The sequence below is a fragment of the Panicum virgatum genome, chromosome 8N (assembly GCF_016808335.1).
Source record: "Panicum virgatum strain AP13 chromosome 8N, P.virgatum_v5, whole genome shotgun sequence".
In the NCBI taxonomy this organism is placed as follows: Eukaryota; Viridiplantae; Streptophyta; class Magnoliopsida; order Poales; family Poaceae; genus Panicum; species Panicum virgatum.
Window position 1 is genome coordinate 50,145,209 of NC_053152.1, and position 25,729 is coordinate 50,170,937.

General features: G+C 45.2%; 2 protein-coding genes and 1 long non-coding RNA gene across 6 annotated transcripts; all 3 read right to left on the reverse strand.

Annotated features, from left to right (window-relative positions):
• Window positions 1-5,224: 5,224 nt before the first annotated feature.
• Window positions 5,225-9,648, reverse strand: LOC120686446. 3 transcript variants are annotated; one of them, XR_005680186.1, is made up of 4 exons: window positions 8,056-9,642; window positions 6,100-7,215; window positions 5,969-5,998; window positions 5,225-5,574 (listed from the first exon to the last, which is right to left on the reverse strand). It is a non-coding gene; the product is annotated as an uncharacterized LOC120686446 (long non-coding RNA). The 3 variants fall into 3 exon arrangements; XR_005680185.1 differs by having other exon boundaries at window positions 5,694-7,215; window positions 8,056-9,648; XR_005680183.1 differs by having other exon boundaries at window positions 5,225-5,998; window positions 8,056-9,641.
• Window positions 9,649-10,821: 1,173 nt separating this feature from the next.
• Window positions 10,822-12,284, reverse strand: LOC120684538 (2-methyl-6-phytyl-1,4-hydroquinone methyltransferase 2, chloroplastic). Its single transcript, XM_039966396.1, has 3 exons — window positions 11,769-12,284; window positions 11,317-11,623; window positions 10,822-11,179 (listed from the first exon to the last, which is right to left on the reverse strand). Exons 1-3 carry the CDS (start codon window positions 12,218-12,220, stop codon window positions 11,024-11,026), a joined length of 915 nt encoding a protein of 304 aa, XP_039822330.1. The 5' UTR covers window positions 12,221-12,284; the 3' UTR covers window positions 10,822-11,023.
• A 3,378-nt stretch (window positions 12,285-15,662) lies between these two features.
• On the reverse strand, window positions 15,663-18,176 carry LOC120684536 (acetylserotonin O-methyltransferase 1-like). Of its 2 annotated transcripts, XM_039966393.1 has the most exons (3): window positions 17,810-18,176; window positions 17,314-17,689; window positions 15,663-16,233 (listed from the first exon to the last, which is right to left on the reverse strand). In XM_039966393.1, the coding sequence occupies exons 1-3, from the start codon at window positions 18,106-18,108 to the stop codon at window positions 15,931-15,933; spliced, it is 978 nt and encodes a 325-aa protein (XP_039822327.1). In that variant the 5' UTR covers window positions 18,109-18,176; the 3' UTR covers window positions 15,663-15,930. The 2 variants fall into 2 exon arrangements, with proteins under 2 accessions (XP_039822327.1, XP_039822326.1); XM_039966392.1 differs by having other exon boundaries at window positions 17,314-18,176.
• Between the last annotated feature and the right edge of the window lie 7,553 nt (window positions 18,177-25,729).

A 25,729-nucleotide genomic window follows, 5' to 3' on the forward strand; every position in this document is an offset into this window, starting at 1 on the left:
TCGGCCATAACTTGCTCTAATCAAGTTGAAGTTGAAACAACCTGTTTTGGCTGCCACACCTTCTTCATTGTTGCTGATGTCTTTGGCACGGCCTCCACCTGTTGCTTCATTATCTCCTTGCGCATACGTTGCAGCCTTTGCTTTTGAGTATGAGACAAGCCTGAGGGACACCATCTCGGCTGTAAATACTTTGAGTCTTGCTTCTTACTCTTCTCATCTGCTTTGCTACAATCAATATCCTTTTTGACCAGATCATTGCTAACAACAATCGGTCTTCGTGGAGAAGTATGATTCGAATACATAGGAAGATATTGAATATAATACGATTGCATATGCATCCTACTATAATCCATGGGTGTATAAAAGTAAGGATAATAGCAATATCATGGAGCAATCGGCCCATTGAATGTCGTACAATTACCTTGACTTGAATGAGAATCCGATTGCTCCTGATGTTTCGATGAAGGCTTTGAATCCTTGGCTTCGTTCAGCTTCTCCTTCTGTTTCTGGGCGATTCCCACCTTCTCATACTTGACCAAGAGCTCTTTAAAGCTCGGCCCTTTCTTGTTCTTGACTCCGGCGGTATTCCCAGGTTTACTGGACGCACCGGTCAGACCGGTCGAACCGATCAGACCACCGCTGTGGCCGGTCAGACCGATCGACTTGCTGTCGGCCTTCTTCTTCTTGTCTTGCCCCCCCGGGTGTTTTTGCGCCTTGAGGGATCTTCGATGTCAGCTTCTTCTTAGGTCTTTCATCACCAATAACCACATTCTTTCCCTTGGTTGATTCGGCTTGACTCGGCCGAACAAGCACTTTAGGATTATTCAATTCCAACATATGCACTGGGAAACAATTTTGATCAACCTGTATAGAAGGAATAACCAATCGTCCTTCATTAATGGCCGACTGAATCTGTCTACGTAACATATTGCAATAATTAGTAGCATGTGAAAAAGTATTATGGAGCTTGTAATATGCTCGCCGCTTCAACTCTTCAAGCGGCGGTATAGTATGTGACATCTTGATATATCCAAGCCTATATAACTCATTAAATATTCTTTCGTACTTGGATACATCAAAAGTAAATTTTTCGTCTTGCCGATTTTTGTGAATCGGCTTAAGAACAGAGCAAGTGAACAATTTGGCTTGAGATGGCCAAGCAAATTCAGCAGCATATACATCATTAGACTCATCGTCCGAACAATCTAAAGTACAATCTAAAATATGTACACTAGAACGATTATGCCTATGGAATTCTTGAGACTCCTTGCTTCGGCTTTGTATAGCCAAAGCTCTCTGATGCACCTGAGTAACAGTAAAGAAATCATAGCCCTCTAATCTTTCTTTAATATGTGAGCGCAAGCCATTAAAAGCAAAATCAGCTAGATCTTTTTCTGCAATATTCACACTAAAGCATTGGTTTTTTATATCGCGAAATCTTCTTATGTAATCATTGACAGATTCATCACGCGATTGTCTAACCGATGTCAAGTGAGACAATTTAAGCTCATCATGCACACAGAAAAAGTGCTCATGGAACTTCTGCTCTAATTGTTCCCATGAGCCAATAGAATTAGGTGCCAAAGAAGAAAACCAGGAGAAATCGGTTCCAGTTAGAGATAAAGAAAATAAACACACTTTCAACTCATTTATTGAACCAGCTTCTCCTAATTGGGCAAGATACTGACTAATATGCTCAAAAGTACTTTTAGTATCTTCCCCACTGAATTTAACAAACTCAGGCAACCTAAAACCAGCAGGGTATGCAACCGAATCAAACAATGTAGGATACGGCTTTTGGTATGTGCAGGTTTTGCTTCTAACATCCACTCCAAAACATTCTCTAAGCAAATTAGCCAAATCATTTTTATAATTAGCAAGCGCTTTTTCAAAATTATTCGAAGAATTTGGCTATATGGATGTAGATACCTCACGCTGGTTTGGAACTGGCTGCCCAGATGGACTGGTCGGACCGGCGGGCGGGGGGGGGGGGGGGGGGGACTGGTCTAACCGGACTGGTATACCGGTCTGACCGGTCTCTGCCGATTTTGCCAGCGCTGTACGTATCGATCGAACATCTCATCGGAGATTGGACCGATATGAGGTACTGAGTTTCTGGGAGGTTCTGGTGGTACGTACGAAACAAGCTCGTTTGTTCGGCTGATGTTGGCCGAACCAAGAATACTCATAATGTGATCAGTGTACGTGAGTGTCACAGTTTGACCACTGAAATAATTTATCGGCATCCCATATTGAGGTTGACACGTAGGAGATGCTGCCGATGGTTGAGGAACATAAAATTTAGAAGTGGAAACAGATGGATGTTCATCAGTTGTTTCTGGTTTCTTATCAGCCGATTCTCTTTCCTTAGAGCTAAGCCAATTAACCCAATAAATATCACGCTCAGCTAGCGATTTCAGAATTTGTTCTATAGTAACACCAGAAGATGTAGCACTCACAGCAGGTGTCACCTCAGTAGATGCATCTGTGGAGGTAGAAGCGAAGTCGATTTCCTTGATCTTGGTGATTTTGCCTCGTCGATCGACCTTGATGCTCGCAAGTGCCGCTAGTAGATCTTCTTCATCGCGCTTCTTCTTGCGCTCCTCCAGCAGGAGACGAACTTCCTCAGGAAGATGCGCGTATGTCGAAGGGATAATGTTGTCCGAATCGATTTCGGTAGTAGAGCCCATCTTCTTCAGGGTATATTAGATCTGTTTTGCTAACCAAGATCTTTCTTCCCTAGCGGAGTTGCCAATTTGTGTTGACGCCTTTTACGGCTCAACACACGAACGCGCTAGATCGCGCGGCACGAGGAGGAGCTCGATGCAGCGCCTCTTGCGTGGAGCAGTTAGACCGGTCAGACCGGTCGCCGGTGAGAATCGGCGACGGCCGACGAACGCTAGCCCGGGAGGGACCCCGCTAGGGCAGGCGCACGTAGGGTTGTTCTAGGATCGGCAGGCCACCTAGAACGCCTTCAGACGTCGCGGAGATGAAGGAAGAACAGCAGATGGAGGTTGGAAAAGCTAGGGTTTGGTAAAGAGGATAACAAGTAGAGTTTGTATTGATTTGATCGATATTTGTAGGGTGGGGTGGACTTATCCTACAAGAAATCCCTATTACATATCTAAATCTACAAAAAACCTTAATTGACTCGGTCTCCTCCTAGACCAGTCAGACCGGTCGGATCTACCGGTCAGACCGCTAGGTCAGACCGGTTGATGCCAATTTTGGCTGTTAATAGCAGGGTCTCATGGATGGAAGGGGAAGCATATGGAAGGAGAAGGATATCGAAGGAAACTTACCGGCGTGCTGAGATGTTCCGGATATTGACATTATGGAAGAAAAGCAATATATGGGTATAATGGGTGGGTAGATGAGAGTGCTTGGTGTAAAAATTAAATTATTAGAATTTTGGTGGAAATATTTTCTTTTTATTAATTTCATCAAATCTTTGGGCTGACAAGTGAGATCTTTGTGAGGAGTACAGTGGGGCATATTTTGGTAAGAATTGGTTTCAATTTTTCAATTTTTATAGTATAGATAGATAGATATAGCACTCCGTTCACTTTGGTCGCTTGCATCGTTTGTTTTCTTTTTTTTCTTCCGATCAGCATTTTGCCTGCTTCCAATTTTACCCTTGGGCCAAAACTACTCAGGTGCATGTTTTGCTTTGGCCACGCGTCGCGATAACTCGTTCGCGCGAAAGGAGCAGGCGACCGGCAGTGAGCCTCGCCGGTGACCTTCCCGCGGCGCGCACAACGCGCGCTTGCTGCCTGCGGCCGCCTCCTAAAGGGAGAATGCGGGAGAGGCTGCCCGTATACCACACGCACGGACCTCAGCGCGATGTCGCAGCAGACCAGAACAGACCAGAACAGACCAGCACCGCCGCCGGTCGGCCTACAAATAGCGCGCCTACCAAATGCCGTGCAGTGGCAGCATGCTGCGTGCGCAGACGCCGGCAGCAAGACGCGCGGAGAGCGTGTCGCCAGGAAGGCCACCGGCGAGGCGCACCGCCGGTCGCATGCTGCTTTCACGCGGATGAGTTCTCGCGACGCGTGAGTGGGGCTGGAGGCCTCGGGCTACTGGGCCAACGAGCGCATATGCAGCTGAGTCGCAGGGTAAAATTGGAAACACGCAGATTGCTCATCGGAAAAAAAAGAAGAAGAAAACAAACGATGCCGCGACGGAAGGGAACGGAGTGCTACGTATCTGTAATGTTGTGATTTTTTATGGTAAATAGCTAAAAGTGAATCTTTTTATGGTAAATAGCTAAACATTTGTTTTTTTAAATGATATGAATCTAATGTTTATTCGATTTACTATGCATTTTATGAGTTTGCAGCCGATTTAATCATTTTCCCAAAAACAAAATAAAACCTAAAACACCCAGCTAAACTTTTCTCGCTCAGCCTCTCTTTACCCAATGCGGGCTAGGTCGTTGACATGCGGGGCCCGGGTCAGCAAGGACCGGCGGGTCAAAATCCACCCTCGCAGGTCAAAGCCAAAGCTTTGCCGGCATTTGACTGGCGGTTTCCTCACCGGCGGCGAGGGGCCGGCGATGGTGAAGGCACGAGGGGCAAGAGCACGACAAGGCGCACCCACCGAGCCAGCTCTCGCCGAGCGACCCCCACCAGAGCTCGCCGGCGACGATCGGCGGCGGCGCTACGGGGTGACGGCCGGCCGGTGTCCGTTTCAGTGGGTGGAGAGGTCGGGGAGCATCAGTGGCTCACCGTGAAGCGATTTTGGGGGTCAGTTGGGGGTGGAGGGTGGCCGGAGCGGGCTGGCCGTGGTGAGCTCGATCTCGAGCTCGGCTCGGTGGCGTCAATGGCGGAAGGCGGACTGCTCGATTCCGGCCGAGTGGTGGCCGGAGCTCGGCGAGGAGGCGTCGGGGAGCGAGCTAGGAAGGAGAGGGAGGTTCGGGTGGAGGGAATCGATGAATGGCGTGGTGGGACGGCGAGAAACACTACGTGAGAGAGGGTTATTGGTAACGGGCATAGAACCACATTGGTAACAGGCATAGCATGTGTTACCGATGTTGGGTTACTAATGACACATCATCGGTAACGTGCGTTTGCCCGTTACCAATAACAGTCATTGGTAACGAGCATTAAGTCAATATCCGTTACCAATAACAGAATATCGGTAACGGGCATCAATTACGCCTATTACCAATAACAGAATATCGGTAAGGTAACGGGCATTATGGTAATGCCCGTTACCTATGTGGAATTAAAAAAGAAGAAATCAAAATTTCTTCTATTTCTTTATTAATCCATACATAGTTACATCCTGTTACATCCATACACATTATTAGAGTCCTACAGAAAACATGTATCTAACAAAACAAGTAGATGAGCAATGCCATCCCTCATGAATCTTATTTCCTACATCTTAACAGTTGTCATGCTGGATGCTAAGGTCTATTACTCTTATAAGTTCAAATAACTTGATGGCACAAAAAGGATCAGTTTTTCATCAAACAAACCTGCAGGCAGCATCTCTTATCTGCCTCTTATCTCGCTCTTTGATGTTGCTTCAGTCCCGCTTGGCTACCATCTTTTTCTTCTTCCTCAGCTGAATGAGAATGGCAATCATTAAGTCACAGCAAAGCAAATGAGAATAGCAATCACACCGTAACTTGAATGTGTAGTAGCCAGAGCACATTCATATATATACAGAAAGCAAGGCTTTACCTTGAACCAGAAAGGCAATCCATGCCTACTCTCTCTGTGCAGACTCCTAAATGGTGCTAGATTTTTTAAGTCTGTATCAAGCATCTTTTATTCATTATCCCAACTTCATGCAAAGAATTCTAAAGCCACCACTGTTATCTCTAAAGCCTTGTTTCCAGGGACTTGTGTTTGAATGAGTATTGAAGAATTTCACATGTGCTTCAGTGATTGTTGAACTGCTAGCCGCCTAGCCCTAAGAATTATCATTTTTGGATGACTGAGCTGCAAGTAGTTACCTTCTGATTTCCTGCATCAGGATACATAGCCTGCAAAAAATCTCAGGATCAGAACTAGAACAGACACCACACTAGCATATGTATTCTCTCTTAGGCACATTCCTGATAAAGCAGAAAATATTGATAAGTACCAGTGGCTAAAACAAGCATCTGCAGACCTATTCAGAGGCTCTACCCTGAAAGCCACAAAGAAATGCATCTTTCAAACAAAGCAAGAGATGCAGCAGTTCATTCAAAGAGATGAAGGCCATACAAACAGGTAAACATAAAGGGAAAATTGGTTGTGTAGCACTGAAAGATCGTGACTTTCGCAAAATACTATCGAAACACCTCGGTCCCGTAAAATACCACTGAAAGGTGCGGACGTTAACTGAAATTGGCATTCTGTCAGTTTTTTCAACCGAAAGCTTACTCTGGTCTCTCTTCAGCACATAAACCAGGAATAAAATGACTTTTATACCCTTGGCTCAAGACCAACAGAGGAGCTGGCCGGTCTTCGTCTGCCCGAGCTCACCTCTCCACAGCACCACCGCTGTGCATCAGCTCCTTGAATTCACCCATTTCCTGCCAAGAGCTGCACAGCCATATGAAGTCAGAGATGCCGCCGTGTGGTTGATGATGGCAAACAACCACACCACCTATTGCTGAAACTGCTCTGCAGAGACGTCTCACGAAGCACCTGTTTTGCTTGTAATCAAACAGCAAGTTGCACCTTTTTTAATGTAAACTCAGAAGTATGCATTAATAAATATAAAACATACCAGAAGAAGTGTGCTTGAATTGATCATGAATTTTGAAGAGTAAGGATAGTACAATGTTGCATACCAGTTATAATCAAACTTAATTCGCAATATACAACTTGATTCATGAATCGTTGCATACAGTTATAATCAAACTATTTGATAGGGAAAACAGTTGTTAAAAATGCAATATACAACTTAATTCGCAGAGTATAGGCATTCGCTCAAAGAATTTACATGCAACCAAGTACTATAACCAAACATGCTACTTCTTGCTCCACCTGATACAATCGAGGACAGAAGATATACTCGCACAGTATCCTCACCATGAACCAGCCTAGTTCACAGCCGTTGTCTTCGGCTACTGCGACTTTGGTGGTGGTGGCAACCTGACGTACTTGGCAACGACTACGTCTCATGACAGCATCCTCCCCTCATGCCCAAATGTACCACGCCACACCTGCCGCAGCAGATGGAGGTGGCCCCAGTCGTCGTGCGACAATTAATCTGCAAATTTCAAGAAAAAACAATTATGCTTACGCATCTGTATAGCTGAAGTTGAAGCTCTTAGATCAATTGTGCACTGGAATATTAATCCATCAAAACATGTGGCTAATCTAGCATTATCATCAGTTGCACAAATCCGTAGAAAAAAAGTACATAAGCATGAAGTTCAGTATACGTAACTTAAGAAGAGAGAAACTGACAGCAAGATTTCAAAAAACTAACCAAAGGCTAGTTAGTAGCAAAGCAATAGGATCGACAACCTAATCCACCATTTACTGCATAACTTGAAGTAGTATTCAATTAAAAAATAATTTCCACAAGAGAGCAGTTCGCAGAACACATCTGATGCAAGAGCTAAAACAAAAGGAACGAGAGTTGAAGGGATGGTGCTGGCGCTCAGCAGCACAGCATAGGGTGTTCTACAGGTTGTATTCAGATCAGAGCCGGTTGAGGTTGGGGGCGCTCATTGCCTCTAGCTCGTTGGTCAGAGACGTGCGTAGGCACCAGGATTAATCCCCGCATCTCGCAGAGAGACACCAATCAGTATGACGTGCTGATGATTTGTGGATGAGGGAAATTGACCAAAAAAAGAAGAAATCGATGGGGAAATGATAGAATCATAGAAGGGCTCACCGAAATAACTTAATGCTAAAGGAAAATTTCTTCAAATCAGTGTTCAATTCATCATCGCAGAAATAGACAGAATCGCTAGGTCAATTAGTGTTCAAATTGGAATTTCTTCAAATAACTCTTTTGCCCAATCAGAACTGGGGGAGGATCCAGGGCTTGAGGCGAGGAGACGAACAGGAGGGGCAAGGCGCAAGAGGAGGGGGCGCTGACCTTGCTGGTGATGACGAACACCGGGGCAATCGGCGGTGCAGGCGTGACGGGAGCCGACGGCGCAGGGAGTCGCGGGAGCCGGCGACGCAGGAGTGGGACGGGAGCGGTCGGCGCAGAACCTCACCGGGACGGCGTGGGGCGGGGCATGGGTCGCCGGCGGGACGCAGGATCGCGAGATCGGAGCGGTCGGCGGAAGGCAGGGCCGCAGGATCGTGGATGTGGGCGATCTGTTACTAGCTGGGGTAGGGAAAAAAAACCTTCAAAGAGGAACCGGGAGGAGAGAAAACCGGACGGAGGTGGCTCGGCGCGGTGTCGGGTCGGGACCGGGGTTGGGTTCGGGGTTCGGGTATGGAATAGTTTATTTCATATCTAGGTAACTAGTAGCCCTACTATATATATGGCGAGGCTAAAATGCAACTTATTGCATTTGCTACAGCAAATACACATACCCCCTCCCGGCCTGCGTGCCCCCCGCGCGCCTCCCAGCCTGCGCACCTCCGTGCGCGCCCCGGCCCGACACGGCCCACATGCCCGCACATGGGCCAAACCCGAGCCCCCCACCCCGCTCCCCAACATCTAGGTCTGCCTGGCGTGGCCCACCATGATTGATCAACAAATTGCAACATTTTGTGTTACCAGTTGCACTGATTATAGCTATCCAATTGCAACCTTAAGCGATGACTTCGAAAAAGGGGCGTCTGGATAAAATAAAAAAGGGGCGTCTGGATAAAATAAATGAGGGGGGGGGTGAGTTTTTTGAATAGATCGAGGAACATCCGAATCGCCCAGGTGGGGGGACCGCCGCCGTCGCCGCCTCAGCTGCCGCTGCCGCCACCTCCAACGAGGGCGCCCCCCGATCTGGTTGTGCGGGAGAGGGTGAGAATCCACCTGGGGGCATGGCATCGCCGTCGCTGATCCAGCCTCCATCGCCGGCCCTAGCGCCCCACCGCGATTCCCAGGCGCTTGTTGCGCTTGGAGATTATACGGCGGCATTTCAGAACTCGATGCTCCTCGGATGGAGAAGCAAATGCGCCGTTGTCAATGGTGTCGTTTTCCACTGTTGCCGCCCCAACAACAACCCCTGCTGCTGCACAAGCTCCTGCGCAAAACTCTGAAGCTGAATCTGCTGATCCGCTTCATCATGTGACGATGCTGACGCCACCCGCCGCCCTGCCTCCAGGATCGCTGCGGACTCCGGACGCTGCGCAGGTTGTCTACCCGGTAAGCACTCTGTAAATAAAAAAAAGCTATGCTGGCCCGTGCAAAGTTGAGACAAAAAAAGGTGTGGTTCGAGTTGCAAGTTTAGATACTGGGTAATTGCAACTTAGGTTCATATGGATTGCAAAACTCAATTTTTGTTTGTAAAAAAATGTGATTCAAGTTGCATAATGTGATTTAGTTTTGTTTGGTAATGTGATACTAGGTAATTGCAACTTAGATTGACATGGATTGCAAATTCAATTTTGTGCCCCCCGCAGGATCCAAATATAGCCCCTGTGTTTGTGACAATAGTGAGGCAGGTGTTCTCTACAAAAGACGATGCTTACATGTTTTATAGAAACTATGCGAGGCTAGCTGGGTTCAGTCTAAGGACAGCGAGGAATAGCAAAAGGATGCTTACTGCCCACTCGCCTGACTGCAGGGGCCCGCGCGAAACGGCCGCCGGGGCCTCCGCTGCCGTGGCCGCACCGCGTCCGCGCCCACGTCCATCTGCACCGCCGCGGTCTGTCTGCGCCCTCGCGTGTCTCCGCCGCTGTGGCCGGGCCACGCCTGGCCGCGCCGCACGCGTCCACGCCGACGGGCTTGGCCGCGGCCGCGTGGGTCCACGCTGAAGCCGCCTAGCTGCGCCTGCTCATGCTGGGGTCACTGCCGCTGCGGCCAGGCTGCGCCTGCTCGTGCCCATGTCCGTCTCCGCCGCAGCGGCCCGGCCACGCCCGTGCGGGTCTACGCCTCCGCAGCCTACCGGCACGCGTCGTCACGGCCTACCGCGGGGTGCCTCGCACCGAGGAGCTCACCGCCTGGGGGGCCGCACGCCTGCTCGAGAGAGGAGACAAGGAGAAGGAAAGAGAGAAGAGATAAGGGAAGAGGGAGAAGGGAAAAGATGAAAAGATAAGGCTGCTACTGGCCGCTCGCCGGGAAGATTTTTTTTTGGCGTGGTCAAGTTAGTACCAGATGGAGTGTCATGTGGGGCCGCACATACACTAGGCGCAGGCGAGCCCGTGACGTCCGTCGAGCAGCGGAACGCGTGCATGACATTACGTCCGTCAGTGGCTAGATAGGAAAGATAGGTTCTGTTATCTATTTCGTTTCCTAGATTTAGGGAGCAATTGCCTCCAGTCGGTTTGGGCCTTAGGCCATATATTCTTGTAATCAAACTGTTGATGGTTTAAAGAATGATATTATCAATCTCATCTCTCCCTTCCTATCAAAACAAGCCGACGGCAGAGGGGCAAAACCTCGCCAGCGACGACGGACCGCGGCTGCGAACTCCGTAGCCGAGGGCCTGCTACCCTAGGCCCCGATGTCCTTGGCATGGAGGCTCCACCTGGTACTAATAGGCTACTTTTTATCTCAGGTGGAGCCTCTACCCGGTACTAAATGTTTTGGGTGCCATTTAGTATCGGCTGGAGCCACCAGCCGGTACTAAATAGTTACCCCTCGGCGTTGGTGGCGTTCTTTATTACCGATTGAGGGCTACAACTGGTACTAAATATCTTCCGTGAGTACAATACTGTAGAACCGATACTAAATATGCACGCCCACGGATGAATGCTCACTTCTCCAGTAGTGCCACTATTAATATTATTAATTATATTCACACAAACAGGAACAATAGTAAAAGAAGTACATAACAGGAGGAAAGATAAATACAATACAAAACACACAGGAAGCGCCTACTATAGAGAAGCCTAATTCAGATATTGGCTACCCTCTCTTCCTTGCAGGCTTTCATCTAAGTCCCCTTCACTCAGATTGGCATGCCTTTGGGCACAATCTTGTCCTTTATCCACATGTAAATAGGCACCAGAACATAGTATGCAGCACATATTGTTCCTATGAGGAAGCGAAAGAGGAAGGTGATTGGATTCACTGGTTTGCTGACATCCTCAGCTTTCGGACCAAGCTGCATCAAAATTAAAACGTAAAAATTACACCCAAAACCCTTGATATCTACTGCACAAAATGCATCAAGGCTTGTAAATGTTAATCTGATAGCTAATTAGCTATGCTTTCCATAGCAAAAAATGAAAAGAAAGGTACCTCCAAAGAAGAGTCTCCACGTTCTCTCTTCACACCTGTGACAGAGCATCCAATGATCAGGCCATGCCTCCGGACACCACGGTACCACTTTGGTCCAATTCTTTTCAGCTTGACATCCTTAAACCCAGCCTTCTTGAACCACTCGATATACTCTTCTTCCTGGGGGAAAAGCATCCACATGTCGGCGAAGAAGCGGGACAGCCAGAAGGTTGGGTACACCGGGCCAATCACACAAGCTATCCCACCAAACTTCAGGACCCTGTATGCCTCCTTGATTCCTCTCTGTGGATCAGGCCAATACTCAATGCTGCAAGGTACCGCGAGTCCGCGACAGGACAGGAAAATCAGCAATCTCTACACGACTGGTACTAGTTTACTAACGGAATGCGCAATCATCAGATATAAGTAGCGAAGACAAAGTGAAGTGAATCGATCAACGGAGCGTCAGTGACCTGCCGGCGGAGACGTATCGGTCGAAGGTGTCGGTGGGGAAGGGAAGGTCCTCGGCGTCGCCCTCCATGATGGTGACCCCCTTGAGCGCCACTTTCTGCCTGGCCTTCTCGAGCTGGTGCGGGGACTGGTCGAGCAGCGTGACGTTCTCCGGGTCGACGTGCTTGACGATCCCGAGCGTGGTGAAGCCCGTGCCGCCGCCGACGTCGACGACCTTGAGGTGGCTGCTGAAGAGGTCGGCGGGCTCGAGCGCGTCGTCGCGCATGCTCTCAGTGAAGTGGCCCGGGTTGAAGACGTTGTCGTAGGCGACGGAGATGAAGCGGTAGAACCAGAAGGCCTCCTTCTTGTGCTGGATGAACCGCGGCGCCTTGACGGGCCGCGCCGGGGCTGCCGCCGACGAGGACGCCGCGCACCTCAGCTTGGCGCCGCCGCCCGGCCCGTAGGTGGAGACCATCGCGATTTCCTCGCTGCCGCCGCGCGGAGACGAGAAGTGGGGAGGGGAAGGGCGAGCGATCTAGGATAGAGTATACTTTTTACAGTACCATTTAGTCTATTTTAAAGGCCGGGAGTGGCCCACGATACTGTTTTGGTGGCTGTTGGAAGCATTAAGGCTATGTTTAGTTCTAGCGCAAAAAAATTTTGCGTTGGAATCTTACTAATTTAAAGTACTAAATGAAGTTTATTTACAAAACTTTTTGCACATATGGGTTGTAAATCGCGAAACGAATCTAATGATGCTAATTAATTCATGATTAATTAATAATTAGCAGATGATTACTGTAGCATCACTGTTGCAAATCATGGATCAAGTAGGCTCATTAGATTCGTCTTGCGATTTACAGCCCATCTATGTAAGAAATTTTATAAATAGACTTTATTTAGTACTCCATGCATGTATCGAAACATTTAATGTGATGGTTTTTTTGTGTTTACGAGATTTATGGGGTGGAAAGTAAATTGAGCCTAACCGAATGATGGGTAAAGCGTTGGCTGCCATTCGTCTGGCTCCACCACGAGTTAGTGCACCCGCAACAGCTGTAGAGAGCAACTCTCTAGAGTTTTGTCCACATCAGCTATAGAGAACACTATAAATGATTCATCCGACGGAGCATCTACGAACACGTACTTCAAAAAATTTATGAACCCCACACATCACAATTTTTGATTTACAAATTTCTCTGGCACGCAGAGTCTCATTTCTTCTCAGCCTCTCCCCCCGATCTCTTCATCCTCTCGCAGCTCAAGAGGAGCTAGTGGTGATGCATGCACGGCAACTAGCCACGCCCATTCCCCGCACGCCCCAGCAGCTGCGAGTGCTAGCGGCCGCGCCGCGTCCATCTCCGGCGGCGTCGCTTTACGGCGGCGGCCATGCTTCACCGATGTCTCGCCGCGGCGCTCGTCTCCGGCTTCGCCGCTCGGCGGCAGCAGGCCAAGCTCCACCCCGCCGCATCCCCCGCAGCGCCAAACAAGCTGCTCCGGTCGCATCGTCTGCAACGTGCGCTCAGCCTGAATGCCTCTGCCTGATCCTCATTCAATCCCCTTTCTCCTGCTCAGCAAGTGGAACCGGAGTGGTGGGGTCCGCTCACGTGGAATGGCGTGCTAGCGAGAGCCGCTACTTCTAGCAACGATTTCTCTCTCTTCTCAGTTTTTTATTCTCAAATGCTGACGTGGCTCTTCTAAGAGCAAGGCCAATAACACTTCGCTTATAGCCAAGCCAAGTCAGTAAGAAACAAGCTTACCGCCCAACGCATATAATAACTAGTCTATTCACATTTCTTCAATACCTATTATTTTATTATACGGGACCACTGATCAGGAGATGTTTAGAGAGAAAAGAGCTCGGAATTGGTTCGGCAAAAGCATGGTGGGATCCAGCATCATAAAGGGGGAGTTTTGGTTTCTGTGTTCAGCTCGGCGTCTGCAGCAGCGACAAGCGCGGCATTCTCTCCCCTCCACATCGTCTTCGTAATTGACATGGCGGGTGATTCGCCCATTATTGTACCTGCTCTGAAGAGAGCTGATAACGGCCCGTTGCGGGTGCGCTCAAAGTCCTCTTTTTTAGCGGGCGTTGGCTGTTGGCTATATTGTAACAGTAGCCCACGGAACTTTTTTCGCTTAATTCAGATGTACCAAGCGTGTGCTACACTGCTACTTCAATGAATTCAGCATTTCCATTGGATAGTGTCAATGCAGCTTTTCCATTTTCTAACCAACTAGATCTCTTCCAGTATTTTGGTTTGTGACCAACTAGATCTCTTCGAGTATTTTGGTTTGGGTACTACAGGCAGGTGCCTGAGAAATCATAACATTGATGTCCTGATTTTATTTTTCAACAAACGGTCTGGGATCATGGCCTATAGTAAATGAGCAAAACCAGAAGGACGGAGTTTTAATACAAATTTTCGATGGTACCCAAATTGTGCATAAATGAGCAATGTTCAATTGAATTTCAATCTTTGGTGATCACCATCCCAGTAGTAACCATTGTGTTGTAATTGATGGTGGCCTCTTTTGGACAAATAGCCTACTCTTAATGAATTACATAAGCTACCTCGAACAGCTGCAGGTGTGTTTAGATTCCTCCCCAAATATTTTACACCCCATCACATCAAAGGGAATCTTACTAATTAGAAGTATTAAATAAAATCTGTTTACAAAACTTTTTACACAGACGAGTTGTAAATTGCGAGACGAATCTAATGAGTCTACTTAATCCATGATTTGCAATAGTGATGCGACAGTAACCATCCACTAATTATAGATTAATATACCTCATTAGATCGTCTCGCGATTTACAACTCATCCATGCAAAAAGTTTTATAAACATATTTTATTTAATACTCCTAAATGGTAAGATTCGCTTTTAAAAAAATTAGAGGATGAACTAAACACATGCATGGCGTGCAATGATGACGTGCAATTTTCTTCTAAAAAACTATAACTAAAAAACTGCTCGAACTTATCAATACCATAATTTATTGACATAAAAAATCGAAGCTGGCTAGCTCCACGAGCGCGGCGAAGCCGCGCCAATGTTTTCTATAGTGCTTAGATTCAAGGCATGCAATATAGGATCTAATGTTACATACTCCCTCCGTTTTAAAATAAAAGCCCATCTATGATTCAAAAAATTTCCCAAATTAATGGTAAATATAGGCCCTATAGGGTACTGTACTGGCAGGCTGAGCACTAGTTCATGTGGGACCAATCAACAAAAAAAAAAGAATTCATAAAAAAGGAAAACAAAAAATATCAACGGAGGCTCTATCCAAGTCCAAAAGCGACCGGGACCCCATCCACTCGTTCACAAGGCATCGTCTCCGCCGCACTCGTTCCCCTTCCCTTGCCGACCCAGCTCACATCCTCGTACAGCAACAGTGTTTGATCCTTCTCCTTCCTAATCAGAGCAGTTCCCCTGTGCATGCAAGGTGATCAGAGGGAGCGGGATCTGTATGTAGGAGACAATATGGAAATTCTGATATACTTTCACAAAAAAAGTAGCCAGAAGCAAATTGACATTTCCTTCAAAGTTCTCCAACACCATGAATACTGATGCTCTCCTCCATCAGATGCTTCTATAGGCATTCCAATCATCTATATTCTCTCATAGTCATCCCCACCTCCCTTTATATAGATATAGATAGACGCAGTTACCATGGTTTGATATAAATTATCATCATATATATATATACATATATTCAAAAGATGATAAGCATGTAATTCATCACAGTTCCCCACAAAGTGATAGTTACATGTTTTTGTTCTAGATCATACCAACTAAAAATATAAAACCAATTTTGTTTGATGTCCTCATTGTTATATGTGCTCTCAAGGGGCTAACTAGATGAAAAGAGAACATGACTGACATCATACTGTTTGGCAATGACGCACATGAATAGAAAAGAAAATGCTGTTTATTCATAAAACAAACTTACAAATTCCATGAACTACATGCATGTTCGATGAGCTCACACGGATATCCATGAACATCTATTTATAACGGAGGAGCTGAAACAACGACAGAGGCATGCTAACGTGGTACGTAGCAGCCTGCTGCTTATTGACAAGACGTTGTATTCAGCAGCACATACAAATCAACAACGAAGTTCAGGTATGTGTATCTTACTGCCTTGTATATACATAGTGCGGTAGTTCAAGCTTTATTCATGGGTAGATCTCAATTACAGAATAGGGGCCCAACACTGGCATGATTTTGTAATCATCGCTGAATCCAGCATCAGAAAAGATCCTTTTCCACTCATTTATGCCTCGTTCCACTCCATTGATATGCAACATGAACACATTCTGTATGTCTTCCATCTCGCTGATTTTGCGATCTCCCTGTGCTGATCCTCTCACCATCTCTATGATTATCACCTTTCCTCCTTTGGTTCTAGCGGGGATCGCTTGCTTGCAGCGTTGAAGTATCTTGACACAATCTTCATCGCTCCAGTCATGTAAAACGTTCTAAAACAGGTATAGAGAAACATTTTAAAGGAAAATAAAAAGTAGAAAAAATAATGATGAAAAATGATATATTTCTCTATAGGCTCACAAACTATCTCAGTATGCAATCAAGCTCCCAAAGTCATACGCAAGTTCATAACATCTGATGAAAAATGATCAGTTGTTTGAGTTTTTACTGAAATATTTAATTTCCATACGCAAGTTCATAACATCTGATCCGCTTGATTTATTCAAATAAATACTCCAAAATTCACACTAACAATCTTTCGGGTGATTCAGAATCTGATTTCATACAACAGACGAAACTTAATTATTTCTTTGGAACTGGGAAATCCTGCCTTCCCACCCCTCTAACATCTGATCCGTTTGATTTATTCAACTAAATATTTTAAAATTCACACTAGCAATCTTCCAGGTGATTCAAAATTTGATTTCGTACAACAAACGAAACTTATTTCTTTGGCACTGGGAAACCTAGCGCGAGTGAGCGCGCACATATACTCAGCTTTGGCACTTTACAAAGACAATATGTTATTTCTAGATGCACATGTATCTTTACACAAATGATCCTCACTGAGTGTTCAGTTATAGGATTTTTCATCCAACATGATGCCACGTTAGATAACTCTTCTACTGGACTTCTCAAGACATGAAGGCTTGAGCTTGTTTGTGTGGTCAAGGGAGCACATAAAATCCAGTAAATATTTTAAAATTCATACAAATTGGAACCCTTCAAATATAATTCCTATGGGAGAAAGTGTAGTTTTCTGGTGCAGTGCAAAGTAGTCAAGTTTGTTCTATTGGTGGGAAATTGGGTAACTAAGTTATCATCCTTCATATACTATTGTGCTATGGGAATCAATTTGCCATTTTGGACATCTCGTGCTTATGATTAGGGATGGGCATAATTACCCGGTAACCAAAAACTGAACTGAATTCCCCGAAACCGAGAAAATCGGTCGCTAGTTCGGTCTTAGGTTCTTACTAACCGGACGAAAATGACATGTGTACCGAGTAATCAGCATGTGTTCGGTTAGTGTGACAAGTACACGAAAACGACATGATACATGATATCTATACCTTGAGTAAGACAGCATTCGCAGGTGGAATCGACTCAAACATGTCACCGGCGATGAAATGCAAGTTACCATCCTCGCTGGTGGTGGCCTGGCTGACCACGTGCGGCAGGTCCAGCACGGTGCACTTAATGCGTGGGAATGCCCTCGCGATGACCAGTGTGGCCGCGCCATGGCCGCCGCCTACGTCGATCAGCGAATTGAGCCCGCGGAAGATGCGGCCCTTGTCCAAAATAATCACCTCTAGGAAGAGCTGGCTGTCAGATGCCATGGAGTCGTTCAGGAGGCTGCTAAACGCAGCGTCCTTGCTCGCCATCTCCTGCAGGGAGCAGCCGTGTGCCAGCTCGAAGAGGGATCCGCCAGCGACCGCCGGCTCCTTCCTGAACCAGTCAGACATGCCGAAGAAGGAGGATACGATGTGAGGGCTCACCAAGTACGGCACCACAGGTGACAGGTTGCACCGACCGACAAGGAAGTAGCACGCCGTCGTTAGGCCGTACACGACATCACCGATGCCACCGCTGTCCTTTGCGGCGGTGGCTGTGAAGATGCCCGAAGTGCGGAGCAGTTCCATCATGCGCTTGAGGTCAGGGATCTTTGCGGGATGTATCTCGGTGTCGGCTACAATGTCGGCGAGGGTGGCGGCACCACCGCGGCGATGGATGGCGTCGGGGATGCGGAGATCCACGGCACACTTGAGGGCCATGGACTTAACGTAACCCAGCAGGTGGTTTTGGAGCTCTGAAAGAGCTACCAGCAGGTCCTGTTGACTCACTTCAGCCAAGAGTCTAAGCGTCATGCTGCACCAGGGCACTTCAATGCCGACTAAAGGATGCAGTACTCCGCTGCGCCCGGCCTAATTCTTGCAAACGTACGCCTTTTATAGAAGATGGAATGACTAAATCATTTGTATAAAAACTCACACAAAAAGTATATCACAAGAAAATCTGAGGGCAAAGGAGATTACGTAAATAGTCATAGTCAGTAGAATGGGAAAAAAAGGTCACACCACTAGTAGGAAAGGTAGATTGCGTATGAATCGTGGGTCGCATTCAATTAAGCATTTAGGGTGAATATATTATATACATGGGTATAAAACTTGGAGCCAAGCACTATTTGTCCCGGGTCCAAAGGGGGCTTTTGTCCCGGGTCCAACGGCTAGCCGGGCGGATGGAGGGGACAGGGGCTTTTAGTCTCGGTTGGAGCCATTATAGCCACCAACCGGGACAAAAGGGTGACTTTTGGTCCCGATTGGTGCTTCTAGCCAGGACAAATATCCTTGACCCTCTTATCCCCTTCCCCTCCCCCCGCCCGAACCATTCAGCTCACTTATTCTTGCTGTTCTTGGCTAGGGTGGGGGAGTTCTTGTTAATGATGATATAATGAGATTTAAGTAATATTTACTTTTTAGAAATGCCTTTGCAACATGATGCCTTCGAGTGTCGTGCGTCCACTCGGGCGGCGGTACGCAATCAATTGAAGCGCACCGGTCATTCGCTTGAGTTCCGTCCTGAAGAGTGAGTTGGTCTTGTTAGTGGTCGTATTCGTCGTTGGATTATGAAGGCTTTTGAGTGCTTCTCACTTGCAAAAGAAAGTCGCAAATTTCACCGTGAATTTATTGTCGAGTTGCATGGTACTGATAATGATTGCGAGTTGATGGCTCGATATAATGCTAGACGTGAAGAGTCGGGGTTGGCAGAATTTGACCGTAACAAGTCGAGATTTCGGGAGGCGGTTAAGGAGGCATTGGTTGATAGGTCCCGTGAGTAGGATTTATTATCTTGTATCTTAATTTGTACTATTTACTTTGTCATGTTGTGTAATGGATTATGTAGATCTTTTAATTAATCATGGTGTATGGTGAATTAATTTTCCAAATTGTATGATGGATATTGTAGATCTTTTAATTATTCATATTATGTTACATTTAATTTAATTTAGTTTGGTTATATTTAATTTATTCGATACGTGTAAAGAATTTAAATCGATCCCTTTGAAATTACTTCTATTTTTTTTGAAAATAATGCAGATGGACCGGCAATGGATGTACAATGCTGACCGACGTTCTAATGAATTCATTGAAGGTCTGCATTATTTTTTGGTTGTGGCTGAGGCAAACAAGCAGAATGATATTTACTGAAGTCATCATATGTGTGAAAATTTATCCTAGCATACATATGATAGTTATCTAGTTTTGGCTTTAAAATCGGGTGTGACAATTATGAACTGCTTATGCATGATGCTTGGGCTTATTGATGCCTTGATAACTCTTGGTGTGAGTTTTGGGTGAGTTTGCTATGTACTCCATGATGGGTTTTCACGGGAGTGGGCCAATGGTACTGACCACATACCTTTTCAGGAGTGTGCCTCGAGGGACCACCCTATACTTAGTGCCTGTGGCGAGCACAATGTTTGAGACTTTGCCTTGAGGAGTTGGTGGTGTACCTATTGTGGGTACGTTGCAAATGCTTCAGCGTGGTGCTAGGAACCGTTTATTTGAGGGAGAGTGCCCGCTCTCTGCAATTATGGACCGAGTTGGTTTAACCATGTTTCTTTGGATTATTTATGTACATACCGTCCGCCTATATGGGTACGCGTATATATGGTCGGAGACTATTGTGTGGATAGAGCTTAGCCTGCAGGCGGATAGGAGGATCGTGTATGGAGGCTGTTGCTTTCTCTCCAAATAGGCCTCTCGATCCCTTTTGGCCCAGGGTGGCCCTCACAGCTCCGAGGTCTGAAGACTGGCGATGGTGTGCCCTACAGTTGGAGACTCTTCGATCCCTGGATAGTCCTCTGATCTATTACTCCGACTAGACTTCTCTTGTGCTGCTTCTCTTCCCTTTTATCTTTTGAACATAAACCATTTGTTTTAATGTAATTGATGATTATAAAACAATCATGGAGAGCTTTTTCAATAACAATTTTGCCATTATAAATAATTCTTTGCACGCTCAATGGGACTTATTATTCTTCATTTTCTTTTCTTGGTGATTAGAATCATCTTATTTCATAGATTCATCTACTTATTTAGGGAACGCACCCTAGAGTTTACACATGTAAACTCGAAGTTATCGTGTGTATAGATAGGATAAATGGAGTATGTTTTCTCTTTCTCATAAAATTATTTATTGACAAGATTTTCTATAAGATTTTTTTTGTTCACTAACAAGGTCATTTATTGCAGATGATTTATTGTAGCCGCTAACATGAACAATCATGCTGCTGTGCCTCTGTGGGCAGATGTGACATCGCGGCATGGAGGCGAACGTAGCCATTTAATTTCCTTGGACAGATAGCAAGTAACGGTCAATATCTGGGACACAATGTGACAGTGTTGCTGGGTTATTTACAACTGAACGTATTGCCAAATTCATTACTCCAGTAACACATCAATAGGGAACATCACCACTGAAGTGCCTACCAGAAACTGAGAATTTGATGGCAAAGATGAATATGATGGCGGAGCAATCATATCATACATGGTGTTGGGGAAATATGTACAAATGAACAATCTTAGTGTGCATACTTGATTCTTAGGTTCATCTGCATTTGGAGTATATACTTTTGAACATAACCGTTCATTTTAGTGTAATTAATGATTATAGAACAATCTTGGAGAGCTTTGTTCTTCAACCATTTTGCCATTATAAATATTTTTTTGCACGCTCGATGGGACTTATTATTCTTCATTTTCCTTTCTTGGCGATTAGAATCGTCTCCTTATTTGATAGATTCATCTACTTATTTGGGGAACGCACCCTAGCGTTTACACATGTAAACTCGAAGTTATTGTGTGTATATATAGATAGTATAAATGGAGTATGTTTTCTCTTTCTCATAAAATTATTTATTGACAAGATTGTCTATAAGATTTTTTTGTTGTTCACTTGCTAGGTCTTTTATTGCAGATGATTTATTGTAGTCGCTAACCTGAACAATCATGCTGCTGTGCGTCTGTGGCCAGATGTTAGATCGCGGCATGGAGGCGAACGTAGCCATTTAATTTCCTTGGACAGATAGCAAGTAATGGTCAAAATCTGGGACACAGTGTGACAGTGTTGGTGGGTTATTCACAACCGAACGTATTGCCAAATTCATAATAGGGAACATCACCACTGAAGTGCCTACCAGAAACTGAGAATTTGATGGCAAAGATGAATATGATGGTGGAGCAATCTTGTCATACATGGTGTTGAGCAAATATGTACAAATGGACAATCTTAGTGTGCATACTTGATTCTTAGGTTTATGCATATTTGGAGTAGAGTAAAATGCACCGTGGGCACCTGAACTTACAGCGCTGTGTCAAATAAATCCATGAAATTAGAAACCAGACATCTAGCCCATCGAACTTGCGAACCCGTTTACCCCAGGTCCAGTCCGGTTTTGCATGGTATTGTGCGGCCGGGATTTGCTACAGTAACCGCATTTTTGTTTTTTTCCTTTCCAAATTTATTTCGGCTGAATCTTTGAAAAATCATAACTCTTCGATATGACATCGGATGAAGATGATTTTTATATGAAAATTATAGACGATGTTAAGGTGCTCAAAAAAATTATATAAAATTATAGCACCATAATAATCGCGTACTTTTGCTTGTCGCATTAGAAAATTAATATATTTTTTTGTTTGTTGTCAAATGAAGACACTTTGTATACCAAAATTTTAGCACTTTCAACGATTAGATTCTTATAGTTTTGAGTTTTTACATTTGAAGTTGTTAAGATGTTGATAAAATAGTATAAAGCCTCAACGTCTTGCGCGTACTTAATATGCTGCTTTATACTATTTTATCGACATCTTAACAACTTCAAATATAAAAACTTAAAACTATAACAATCTAGATCTTTTAGAGTGCTAAAATTTTAGTATACAAGTGTCTTCATTTGACAACCAACAGAAAAATATATTAATTTTCTAGTGCGACAAGCAGAAGTACGTGATTATTATGGTGATGTACTTTTGTATAATTTTTTTGGGCAACTTAACTTCATCAAATAAAAAACTCAAAACTAGAAAGTTGTAGATCTCGTTGAGGGCTACAATTTTTATATAAAAATCATCTTTATACGATGTCGTATCGAAGAGTTATGATTTTTCATAGATTCATTTGAAATAAATTAGAAAAGAGAAAAAAACAAAACCATGGTACTGTAGCTTTCCGGGGTTACTGTAGCAAATCATGGCTGCACAGTGCCAGCAAGCCATGCAAAACCGGGCTGGACCTGGGGTGAACAGGTTCGCAAGTTCGAGGGGCTAGATGTCTGGTTTCTAAGTTCATAGACCTATTTGACACAGCGCTGAAAGTTCAGGTGCCCACGGTGCATTTTACTCTTTGGAGTATATACTTTAGAACATAACCGTTCATTTTAGTGTAATTGATGATTATAGAACAATCTTGGAGATCTTTGTTATTCAACAATTTTGCCATTATAAATCATTCTTTGCACGCTCGATGGGACATGTTATTCTTTATTTTCTTTTGTTGGCGATTCGAATCGTCTTCCTATTTCATAGATTCATCTACTTATTTAGGGAACGCACCCAGGCGTTTACACATGTAAACTCGAAGTTATTGTGTGTATAGATAGTATAAATGGAGTATGTTTTCTCTTTCTCATAAAATTATCGATTGACAATATTTTCTATAAGATTTTTTTGTTCACTAACAAGGTCATTTATTGCAGCCGATTTATTGTAGCCACTAACATGAACAATCATGCTGCTGTGCGTCTGTGGGCAGACGTGACATCGCGGCATGGAGGCCAACGTAGCCATTTAATTTCCAGATACCATGTAACGGTCAATATCTGGGACACAGTGTGACAGTGTTGCTGGGTTATTCACAACCGAACGTATTGCCAAATTCATTACTCCAGTAACACATCAATAGGGAACATCACCGCTGTAGTGCCTACCAGAAACTAAGAATTTGATGGCAAAGATGAATATGATGGCGGAGCAATCTTATCATACATGGAGTTGGGGAAATATGTACAAATGAACAATCTTAGTGTGCATACTTGATTCTTAGGTCTATGTGTATTTTGAGTATATACGTTTGAACATAACCGTTCATTTTCTTGTAATTGATGATTATAGAACAATCTTGGAGAGCTTTGTTCTTCAACAATTTTGCCGTTACAGATCATTCTTTGCACGCTTGATGGGACTTATTATTCTTCATTTTCTTTTCTTGACGATTAGAATCGTCTTCTTATTTCATAGATTCATCTACTTATTTAGGGAACGCACCCTAGCGTTTACACATGTAAACTCAGAAGTTATTGTGTATATCATGTATGGACAGTTAAATGGAGTATGTTTTCTCTTTCTCATAAAATTATTTATTGACAAGATTTTCTATAAGATTTTTTTGTTCACTACCATGGTCTTTTATTGCAGATGATTTATTGTAGCCGCTAACCTGAACAATCATGCTGTTGTGCGTCCGTGGCCAGATGTTAGATCGCGGCATGGAGGCGAACATAGCCATTTAACTTCCTTGGACAGATGGCAAGTAATGGTCAAAATCTGGGACACAGTGTGACAGTGTTGATGGGTTATTCATAATCGAACGTATTGCCAAATTCATTACTCCAAGAACACATCAATAGGGAACATCGCCACTGAAGTGCCTACCAGAAACTGAGAATTTGATGGCAAAGATGAATATGATGGCGGAGCAATCTTATCATACATGGTGTTGAGGAAATATGTACAAATGAACAAGCTTATTGCAGATAATTTATTGTAGCCGCAAACCTGAACAATCATGCTGCTGTGCGCCTGTGCCCCGATGTTAGATCGAGGCATGGAGGCGAACGTAGCCATTTAATTTCCTTGGACAGATATCAAGTAACGGTCAAAATCTGGGACACAATGACACTGTTGGTGGGTTATTCTCAAATCTCAACCGAACGTATTGACAAAATACATTACTCCAGGAACACAACAGGGAACATCACCACTGAAGTGCGTACCAGCAGAAACTGGGAATTTGATGGCAACGATGCATATGATGGCGGAGCAATCTTATTACATGGTGTTCTGGAATATGTACAAATGAACCAGAAGGATGAAAAAAATTATGGTATGGCAGGGTCGATAGACAGTAGAGAAAAAATTCCTTATAAGACAAAACAGAGTAAACTCAAAATCAGATTACATTCAAAATCGATAACGAGCCGTAGCTCGGTTGGCAAGCACGCCAGGTGTGCGAGCGAGCCCACCCGCGTTCGAGCGCGGATGCTCACCCAAGAACAATAGTTCTCTGTTTAATATGCAGCCTCTCACGCGTGGTGTAGTTGTAGGTTTAGATATGAGTGTAGTTGTAGGTTTGTTTATGCATGTGTGGTGTGAGTGAGGTGTGCGTGTGTAGAGTGGGTGTGCATATATGTATGAACAGATGCTACAGCTGTATCCAGATGAGAGGTTTTCAAAAAAAAAAGAGTACATTCAAAATCTTCATCGCCTAAAAGGCCCTTTCCTTTTCGATACATCTTCACTTGCATACGATACACCTTCAGGCTTCAACCTGATGTCCTGACTGATCTGCTAGACTGCTACCTCACGGTGGCCGACGCTTTCTCGTGGCGCGACACCAATGAAGGCGCCCTGCTAGAGATTTCAGCGCCCTGCTTCGACTTCATCGCGCGCCTCCGTCACGCCCAGGCCACGAACCCAGCCCTGGTCGCCATCCATGACGAGGTCAGCGCGGGAGCGGGCCGCACCATGGGCAGTGGTCGGCGACATGGTCACCTATGATGGGCGCCTGTACATACCACCGGCCTTGCGCAATTTTTGCTAATTACAAACCATCAATCCAAATTCAGTCCAATCTCTATCTGAACCCCTCTCTGCGCTGAGTCTAAAATCAGCTTTGATCTTCTTTTGACCCAATTTTATCTCTCAAATCCTTGCTCAAAACAACTTTTTGTCCAATACCAATGTTGTAGATCTTTTCTCCCTCTACAACTTTCGTTTTGGCCAGATTTCAAGTTGCTATACGAAAATTTATGTTGTAGATCTTTTCTCCCTCTACAACTTTCGTTTTGGCCAGATTTCAAGTTGCTATACGAAAATTTTAGTTTTGGGCAATCCAAAATCGAATCTGTTTGTGCCCCAAAACCGGAGGTTCCAGTTTTGGAACCCGGTGATTCCGGGTTTCGCCCTGTTCGTCGTACGCGCGCCCATGCCGGCGACGCCACGCGTTGGCCATTGCGGCGAACCTCGATGGTCGCGCAGCTGCCTTTATCCTCTCGTGAAACCCTAGAGTCTTTCCCCTTCATTTCTTCCTCGTCGCGCTCGGGTAGAGCTGAGCTCGGGCCGAGCAGAGCCACTTCCAGTGTCGCTCCGGCCGACCTCCTCAGCCCCGCTTCAATCCTTCACGCCCAGAGCCGCTCCACTTCGTCCT